At 32.7% G+C, this 10,411-nt stretch overlaps 1 protein-coding gene across 1 annotated transcript; it reads left to right on the top strand.

The window, feature by feature from the left end:
* Window positions 1-720: 720 nt before the first annotated feature.
* On the top strand, window positions 721-10,077 carry LOC149174692 (alpha-farnesene synthase-like). The gene is made up of 10 exons (XM_089422659.1): window positions 721-869; window positions 1,842-2,038; window positions 4,742-4,854; window positions 5,783-5,991; window positions 6,073-6,173; window positions 6,780-6,878; window positions 6,977-7,192; window positions 8,887-9,025; window positions 9,129-9,377; window positions 9,586-10,077. Exons 1-10 carry the CDS (start codon window positions 768-770, stop codon window positions 9,880-9,882), a joined length of 1,722 nt encoding a protein of 573 aa, XP_089278785.1. The 5' UTR covers window positions 721-767; the 3' UTR covers window positions 9,883-10,077.
* Window positions 10,078-10,411: the final 334 nt, after the last annotated feature.

The raw sequence follows: 10,411 nt of genomic DNA, 5'->3' as shown, positions 1-10,411 counted from the left end.
AATCTCAATTAGATAAAAATAAGTAAAATAATTTATTATTAATCTAATGAACTTAATAATGAATTTAAATATTCATTGGAAAGTGTGAAATTGTTAATAAATATATTATTAAAATATTTTTTTGGTATGAAGATGATTTATTCAAAATTTGTAATTTTAATTTAAGAATAAATAAAAAATATCACAGTTAAGTTTTATGAAAATTTTGAAAAATTTTAAAATAACGAAACTGATGGCATATTATAAATTTTATTTTATTAATTTGGGAATATTTTAGATAAAAATTCCTAATTTTAGAATAATGAAAATAACAGATATTATATCAAATTTAGTGATTACTAAAAAGTAACCATTTAACTTTGCAGACTATGGCCCATACTATATTAAATTTGAGTGATTAAGGATGCCCATATTATATCTGAATTGAGTGGTTACGAAAAATTAGGAATCTTAACTTAAGACTATGGCCCATATTCTATTAAATTTGAGTGATTAAGGATGCCCATATTATATCAAAATTGAGTTGTTACGAAAAATTAGGAATCTTAACTCAACTCCTCTTAAGATGCTGACAAATTAAGTCGATGACAATGAATACGAGAGGATAGGGAATCTATGGATCTAAGTTCCCCACTTTGTTCAAAAATCATTGATTGGGAAACTTCTCTATATATAGGCGAGCCGGTAGCAATTTCGTTTCACAACTACTGTGCAGTCCATTTCCAAGTGTGTAGGGCGGAGAAATCTGTGAGACACCCGCCATCACCATGAGTACTTTGGCTGTAGATAATGCAGAAAGACGAGTAGGCGATTATCATTCCAACCTGTGGGACGATGCTCTCATACAGTCGCTCTCCACGCCTTATGAGGTGATTCACTTTCATTTTAATTTGTTTCTTTTTAATTACTTTACACACAAACATGTCAAAGCACGAAAAAATGCTTTGTATAAGTTCCGCTTCAGTTGTAGAAACTTCAAGAGACATGATCCACGGGGTACTCTGCGAAAACATAATGGAGTTGTTTATAATGCGATTTTTTGGAGATTTTGGTGACGGAATCCGGCGGAAGAAATTGAGGTTAAATCTTGATTTGTTGCAGTTAAAATGGTTTTTTAATTCATATTTGGGTTCAGCACCCTGGAAAACTCCTGGGACACTTTCATTGTGCAGAAACTAGCTATCAAACTTGCGATTCCAATAAATTCCTGCAAGATTTCAAAAAGTTTCAAAAAATCGCGTTATAAACAACTACAATTCTAATTCAAATTAAAAAAACAACACACCGTCCCTACCACACTACCTACGCTCATTAACTTCTTTCTTTCGTTCCTTCTTTAGAATGGACTGATTCTCTCTTGTACTCCAATTTCCCATATTTGGAGTTTGAAAGAGCTCTAACCTGCACTGCAATTTACGATATTTGGAGTTTGAAAGAGCTCTAAGATTGGTTTACTGTACCAATCTTGTACTAGCAATGTTCAGTTTTGTTATTTCCAGGAATCAAAGTTGATAATAGCTTACGAACGAACAAATATGTATTATTTTTTTTCAAATGTGGTTTATTATATCTATAATTTAGTACTAACAATTTTTATTAACAACATCTATCTGCCATTCCGAAGAATCAAAGTTGATAATTGCTTTATAAATAAATATGTCAAAGCACAAGATTCCTACTGTAAGAATCTGTTATTAGCAACATTTAACAACAACATCTATCTGTTATTCAGAAAAATTAAAATTAATAATTACTTTACAAACAAACATGTCACAAGCACTGCAATGCAATTTACATGTCACAAGCTCTAACCTGCACTGCAATTTACTATATTTGAGCAGGCATCTCCGTACCGTGATGTTGCTGAGAAACTTATTGGCGAAATAAAGGAGATGTTCGCTTCAATTTCGCTTGAAGATGGAGACGATGAGACATGTTATTTCCTTCAACGCCTTTCGATGGTCGATAACGCTGAGCGTTTGGGGATTAGCAGGCATTTCGAAAATGAAATCAAAGCAGCCATTGAAGATGTTTACAGGTATAGCCACTGTTTATTTTTTAACGCGTAGTTTAATTATTAGATGTTTTTTTTTACCTTTTTCTCTTTGAGTAACTATTTATTTTTTAATGTTTACTATAATTATTATATGTTTTTTGGATTTTTTAATGTTCAGTATAATTATTAGATGTTTTGGGACTTTTTAATGTTTAGTATAATTATTAGATATTTTTCACCTTGAGTAACCATTTATATTTTAATGTTCAGTATAATTATTAGAATTTTTTGTACTTTTGAATGTTTAATTTTGGAATTTTTATAATTATTAGATGTTTTTGAACTTTTTCTCCCTATTCAGTAGCCATTGAAGATGTTTACAGGTCAATCCAGATGGTTATATAGCCACTGTTTTTTTTTAATATATAAAGCATAATTTTATTATTAAATATTTTTTTATTTTTTAGTTATATAGTCATGTAAAAAATGAGAAATCCAAAATAGCTAAGTGTCAAAGAAATTATATTTTATAAGCCTAATTTATTATTAAATATTTTTTATATTTAATATATAATTTTATTATTAAATATTTTTTTAATGATGTTTTATAATAGATTAATTTATTTATTTTTAAATAATAAGTTTAAATTGTTGAATTTATTTGGAAAATCTATAATTTCATAATAAAAATTTTTAGCAGAAGGTGACTCAAAAATTTTAAAAATATAATAATTAAATTAGGCTGCTTTTTAATAGTAGTGGTTGTAGATTTCCTATTTCAATTTAAGGCGACTTCTTTTTATTTTATTTTTTATTTGATCCTTAGATTGATTCTTAAGGGAATATGCTTCAGTTGAATTCTTATCAATGGTTGTAGTGTGTTACATAGTTTGTTAGGTTGCATTGACTTTTAATAAGTTAAAAAAGTTAGATTCGTGCCAAATGGCTTCCCACCCACCAGTTTCCTAGGGATTTAAGATTATTCTAATTCTAATATATTCATATTCTAATTAGATGGAGAAATTACTATATAGACAAATTTTATTTAGCAAAATGGTCCATTTTACAATAAGATGTGTAATTCTTTTTTTTTCCCAAATTAAATTATATTTGTGCCACATGACTCTAGACCCACCAATTTTGTAGGGATTTGAGATTATTCCAATTTTAATAAGTTCATATTTTAATTAGATGGGTAAATATTTATTTTTTTTCTCTGTAAGTCTAGGCTAATTTATATTACAAAAAACAAAATTTACAGCAAAGTTACACCAGGGCTGTGGCCCTGCATCTTCAGCGGGATTGTCTCCATGAAAAACCTTCTGAGTAGCATCATTACAAAAATGATTCGACGCAGTAAACCTAGAAGCCGCCACAGTGGATATGTGAACTGACACGGTGGATTGACAAACCGACACAATGGACATATTGACTGACATAGTGGATACAAAATCCGATATGGACGACACATAGACAGAAAGACAAAGAGCACAGTATATCGACATGGAGCAAAAAGAGTTGCTTTCCTGGCAGCATTGAGCGAAATGACAGCGGAGTTAATCCTCATCGGTCGTCTGGGGCTCCTCCTTCGCCGGTCCTTTGAGCTTCTGCGAGACCTCCCCATCCTTCACCTGCCCTTTGGGCTTTTGTGAGACCCTCATTTCCGCGCTCAACGCTCTCTGAACCGGATCACTAGGGCCTGCTTCGTCCATTTGAGTGGCTGGGGGAGCGTAATTTGGGGGAGGCCCTCGCATATCGACCACCGGCACGCCCAGATTATCCAGAGGTCCTCTGTGGTTATTGCAGTGTTCCACCGTGACTGAAACTATAAGAGTATTGTTTTCCAGCGTACAAGGAATTCGGTAACGAACAGCCGGGTGCTCCAGATGCCCACATTCCGGAATTTCTCCCCACCCCCGCATAGCTCCGCGTCCTACAGGTCTGTTTGAGCTTCTGATGTGCTCATATGCTATTTCCGCCGAGGAGGAGGGCGAATTGACTCGGCGCTGGGCTGCAGAGCTGCCCCGTAAACCACCCCTACGACTACCCATCCTTGGCCTCTCCCGCGACATCGTCAATTCAACCTTCGAACCAGAATCCCACAGAGAATTTGTGCTTAGAATCTCCTCCGCTAACCTCTGCTTGGAATGTTTGCAGGTATGACTCCAGGCGACCGGGGGAGCGTAAATAACGAGCGCCATTTGCCTCGAACTGAGCTGCGCAATGAATGCACATTGAACCAGCCATAAACCCAGCATTGAAGCCGAGTATGCGGAGCCTCCCATCGCTTTTATTGCCTCTGCGGTCGGGTGCGTCGTGGCATGTCCGGGCTTATGACTGCCCACGTGACTTGCCTCCGCCGACACCTGTCTATCCCGCTTGTTCTCCACCCGCATCCGGGATAATTAGATAGGTAAATTAATATATAAGCAAATTTTTTTTACCAAAATGGTCCATTTTACAATAAGAATAAAATGTGTAATTCTTTTTTTTCTTTGCAAGTTAAAGTTGACCCATAACTTTTTTATACATAGTTAATTATGTAAATATGTATATTGATAAAACATTCTTGATATTGCAATAATTTTTTTTTTACAATATTTTTTTTATATTTATGAAACTTTAAACTATATCAACTACATTAATCATTGGGATGATAAAAACATTATAGGTATGAGATATATTTTTAATATAATTATGCTACTAAAATACACAACGTAACAATGAATTGTTTTGACACAGCAGTCATTGGAGTGACAAAGGCATTGCATGTGGGCGACATAGTGTTGTTGCTGATCTCAACTCAACTGCTTTGGCATTTAGAACTCTACGATTACATGGATACAGCGTGTCTTCAGGTATGCATTTATAAAACGATAGAATACATAGATATAAAGAGATAGAATATTTAGATATTATATATGTTTTGGGTTTCCAAAAATAGAAAATACTAAAATGATTAGGTTTAAAAAAATTATTTTATAAATAATTATAATTTAAATTTATTTAAAATAATAAAAACTTATTATTATTAATTTAGATAAATAATATATTTAATTTGGAAATAAATAATATATTAAATATATTATTATAATAATTTCAATTTTTGTGATAAAAAGTACTATTATTATTAATTTAGATAGATAATATATTTTATTTGGAGATAGATAATATTTTAAATTTTATTATGTTATAGGAATGTTTACTTTGGAATAAAATTTTTAGACTTTTAATTTAATTATTAATGATCATTAGGTAGATATTCTCAGTAGCATACACGAATCAAAAGTTGACATTTATCTAAGTAATTATGTATTTTTTGTTCTTTTAATTAAATTGATTAATTGGAAAAAAAAATGTCACATAAACAAGTGTCACATGAATTAACTTACTGTTTCTTTCGCATGTTGTACTGATAAGTTTTGGTATCAGCTCATGGTATTATAACAAAGCCTCTTTACAAGTTTAGAATCTAAATGGCAAAAAAAGTAAATTTCATGGATAAGAATCTTGTTCCATATTTTTTCAAATATATATATGTTTAACTTATAAACTATTATTTTTATAAATTATTAAAATAAAATTATAATTTAATTACCTATTAAATGATAAAATATCATATAAATTATGAGATTTCAAATCTTTAAATATTTATCCAAAAAAATTATTTACAATAATTATCATAAAAATCATTCTAATTATAACACCTTTTTAGATACAGTTGAAAAAACTGAACACAAATTTACTTTGCTGAGGCTTTAAGACAAGTTTTTATTTCATTTACAGATGTTTTTAAGATTTTCCAAGACCAAAAGGGGGAGTTTGCCTGCTCTGCCAATCAGACAGAGGGAGAGATCAAAGGCATTCTCAATTTACTGCGGGCCTCGTTAATTGCCTTTCCTGGGGAGAGAGTTATGCGAGAGGCTGAAACCTTCGCTACAACATATTTAAAAGAAGCCCTGACAAAAATTCAGGGCTCCCGTCTCTCGCAAGAGGTGAGCCACCGGTAAAAATTTAGAACCTCCTACTTGCTTGATATTATATTATATTTTGACATTTAATGTTGTGGGTCGCAGATAGAGTACGTTCTCGAATATGGGTGGCTCACAGATTTGCCGAGATTGGAAACCAGGAATTACATTGAAGTATTAGGGGAGGAGATTACGCCATATTTTAAGTAAGCTGAGGAAACATATTCGTTTGTTTTATGATATAGTTGTTTGTAAATTTATGAGTTATGGATAATTGGATTTTAGATATTACTAGATTTTGGTATGGGATAGATACGAGTGAAATTATTGGTATGGGATAGATGGGAGTGAAATTAATTATTTAATTTTATTTATTAAGTTTTACTAGTATTATTGGTTAAGGATAAGCTTTCCTAAGATCTAGATTAAACCCTATGGAAGCTGTTGCATTTCTGTTAGGGGAAGACACATGCTAAAGTCTAGTCAGCTTAGGACCCGCGTCACAGTTTCTCAAGCCATAAGTCAAAACTAGAAAAACATAAAAGACAACTTGACGAACAAAAAAACTGTTTAACTTTAATCATGTTTATCAAATTTTTGAAATATTTTAAAATTTACAATCTAATCATTCTTGAAAAAAATTACAAACACATAAATAAATTTAACTATTTTACTTCATTATTTTTAAAATATTTCAAAATTTACAATCTAATCACCCAAAAATTGCAAACACATTATAAGTATCACTATTAATTAGTGTCTATCTAAATTGCTGAAATTTGAAAATTGCAATTTTCTTTTGGTTTTTTCAGGAAGCCATGTATGGCAGTTGAAAAGCTTTTAAAGCTTGCAAAAATAGAGTTCAATCTCTTTCACTCCTTACAACAGACAGAGTTAAAACATCTCTCCAGGTAGATGAACTGTGCCACTGGATTTTGTCTTCTTCACATACAAACTTGGAATTGGGTGCTCTGATCATCTAATATTCATCTATAAATTTTTTATGCAGATGGTGGAAAGATTCGGGTTTCGCTCAACTTACATTCACTCGGCATCGTCACGTGGAATTCTACACTTTGGCCTCCTGCATTGCCACTGAGCCCAAACATTCAGCATTCAGATTGGGCTTTGCCAAAATGTGTTATCTTGGAATAGTTCTGGACGACATCTATGACACTTTCGGAACGATGGAGGAGCTCGAACTCTTCACAGCCGCAATTAAGAGGTGACGATTGTCATTTTAGTAAAATTCAGAAGAGTTTTAGATATAAGCCGATAATTATTTTTAGCTGTTTTAAAAAAGTTATGGTTATATATCATTATTTTATAAGGTTATTGTTTTCGTCAAGTTGTTTGTGCTCTTCTAGGTTTGATATGTGGTTGAGAAACTCCTACCCATGAGCATCTAAGTAGTCAAAAGGGATTGCACCAGTTTGTGTTTTTCCAAACTTGACATGTGGCTTGAGAAACTCTGACCCATGGGCATCTAAGTAGTCAAAAGGGATTGCACCAGTTTGTGTTCTTCCAAGCTTGACACGTGGCTTGAGAAACTCCGACCCATGGGCATCTAAGTAGTCAAAAGGGATTGCACCTGTTTGTGTTCTTCCAGGCTTGACACCTGGTTTGAGAAACTCCTACCCATGGGCATCTAAGTAGTCAAAAGGGATTGCACCCAAATCACCGGGGGATTGCACCCAGCCTTCTGCCACACCAACCCTAAATTCACTGGATTTTAGCATATCCCCTCCCCTAGTACATGCTCAATAGCCTAGATGTTTGATCTTGGGTGGCCTTGCACTTGACTTCACAAGGTCATCCTTATTTTCATGATCAACTTTTAAATATTTCCATAATTATGACCTAAGTCAATTGTTTAACTTGGCTCATATCATTTAAATTTCTAAAATTTACAGTCTAATTAAAATTCCTGAATAACTAATATCCCTTTTTGATAATTTTAATTTTAAAATAGCAATATCAAATAAGGTTAATAAATTTTAGAAATCTGAATAATATGACTTAAAGTACTTTGTTCATATTCATCAAATCCATAATATTTCAAACTCTGCAATAAACACAAAGATGACTCTAATTGACTTCTACTGATGGGAGATTCCAATATTCAATTACTAGAAAATTCAATAATTAACACTTAATTTGATCTGCCCAGAATCAACACCAGACATAAACTCACAAAGCACAAACAAACCAATTACAGTAATCACTTTCAACAATGATTTTACAACCAAGGTCAATATGAATTTACAAACAAAACCAAATAAAATATAGGAATCAATTTCAACAGTGATTTTAGAACTTTAGTTACCTAGAAAAACTGAGAAAAAAAAAAAAATCACCTTTCCCAATGATTTTACATGAATAAGGATTAACCATTAACTGACTTAGCAAAATTGTGTTGATTTGTATAAGTAATAATGTTTTGGTATTTTTTATGAGTTGTAAATTTGTTGGTTGATATAAATTTAGTTACATCAAATTTTTAGATTTAGCATTCGAATTTCAGAAAAGAAATTAAAGAGAAACTATTTTTAAGAAATTAATGAGGTAGAATTCATGTGAATATTTGGGATGGTTTAGAATTAGTGTTTTGATGGTGTAAAATTGGAGTCCTGAATTTCACAGTATAAATTTACTGTTCAGTATAAAAGTTTATTGTGTTCAGTATAAGTCAGCTGCAGTTAAGCAGATGAGTCAGGTATAATAAAGTATGAAGTATATGAGTCAGTGGAGTACAACTTTTATAAGGAAACTTTTATCAAATTTCTATTTTGGTTCTTTCTTTAAGTATTAAACTATCCCGAAAACTAAATTCAGCCTCACTTAAATTGAAAGAAAGAAAAAAAAAAAAAACTTCGCTGAACATTTACCCATTAACTGTCTTATCCGTTTTGTAATCAGATGGGATCCATCGACCACAGAGTGCCTTCCTGAATATATGAAAGGAGTATACATGGCATTTTACGATTGTGTTAATGAAATGGCTCGACAGGCGGAGAAAACTCAAGGCTGGGATACGCTGGACTATGCGCGAAAAACTGTATGCAGCAATAGTTAATCGAAATAATAGATTTATTTGCACATCAAAAACTCTTTTCTGATGCATGAAATGCCTCCTCGAATTTTGTTTTTTTGCTGTGCAGTGGGAAGCTTTATTCGATGCGTTTATGGAAGAAGCAAAGTGGATCTCCAGTGGTTATGTGCCCACATTTGAGAAATATTTAGAGAACGGGAAGGTGAGTTTTGGGTATCGAGCAGCCACACTGCAACCCATCCTCACACTGGACATTCCTCTTCCTCTACACATCCTGCCAGAAATCGATTTTCCATCCACCTTTAATGATTTGGCATCTTCCATTCTTCGCTTGCGAGGTGACATTTGTGGCTACCAGGTGAACTGACATTTTTTGTTAGGCATTTTTATGTAAATTGCAGTTTTTGGGAATCTCTAGAAATCTGAAATCAAGAGAAAGATCAATTAACCCTTCTCCTCCTGACCATATTCCCTGAATCTACAATGTCATTTCCAATGAAATCAATTGTTTTGGTTTTGAATTTCAACTGCATGATAGTGATCACAGTACCCCATGGTGATTGCAGGCCGAGAGAAGTCGTGGGGAACAAGCTTCTTCGATATCCTGTTATATGAAAGATAATCCGGGATCAACTGAGGAAGATGCTCTGAGCCATGTCAACGCCATGATCGGTGGCAAGATCCCTGAGTTTAATTGGGAGTTTATGAAACCCAGCAAGGCTCCAATTTCTTCCAAGAAATACGCTTTTGACATTCTCAGAGCTTTCTACCACCTCTACAAATACCGAGATGGCTTCAGCATTGCCAAAATTGAAACAAAGAAATTGGTGATGAGAACTGTCCTTGACCCTGTACCAATGTAAGTCTATCAATAAAGTCTGAGTCCTTTCGAGAACTGTCCTTGTCCCTGTACCATGTTAAGTCCTATTCATAAGTCCTATTGAGTACATGCAATACATATGGACCATGGAAGCCTAAGGAAGCTTAATATCATTCTAAGAGTTCTTTTATCTTCTATGAGAAGTTCTTTTACTCAAGTAATTGCCCCATTTCATCATGGAACTCATCAAATTGCCCCATTTCATCATGGAACTCATCATTGTTTCTTTAGTTTATTTTTAAAATGTTGATTTTCAATCTTTATGAAAATAGATTGATATTTTTTATACTAAAATTCATCTCTTTAAAGTATCTAGATTTGCTTTTATTTTTCAATTTTTTTTATGGCATCATTGAATCTATCGAACACTTAGAGAAATTAAATTCCCTCTATTTGGATTTGTTTCTTTTTTTCCTAAATATTGTCGAATGTATTTATATTTATTTTTTATTCAATTTAATTTTGTGTTATTTAAGATAGAGTCCACTTGTATTTAAAAAAAAATGTAATAT

Source organism: Pinus tabuliformis, chromosome 4_1, assembly GCF_031772625.1.
Source record: "Pinus tabuliformis cultivar Carrire ecotype Pingquan chromosome 4_1, CPIR1, whole genome shotgun sequence".
Classification (NCBI taxonomy): domain Eukaryota; kingdom Viridiplantae; phylum Streptophyta; class Pinopsida; order Pinales; family Pinaceae; genus Pinus; species Pinus tabuliformis.
This window is presented reverse-complemented; position numbering and strand designations above follow the sequence as displayed.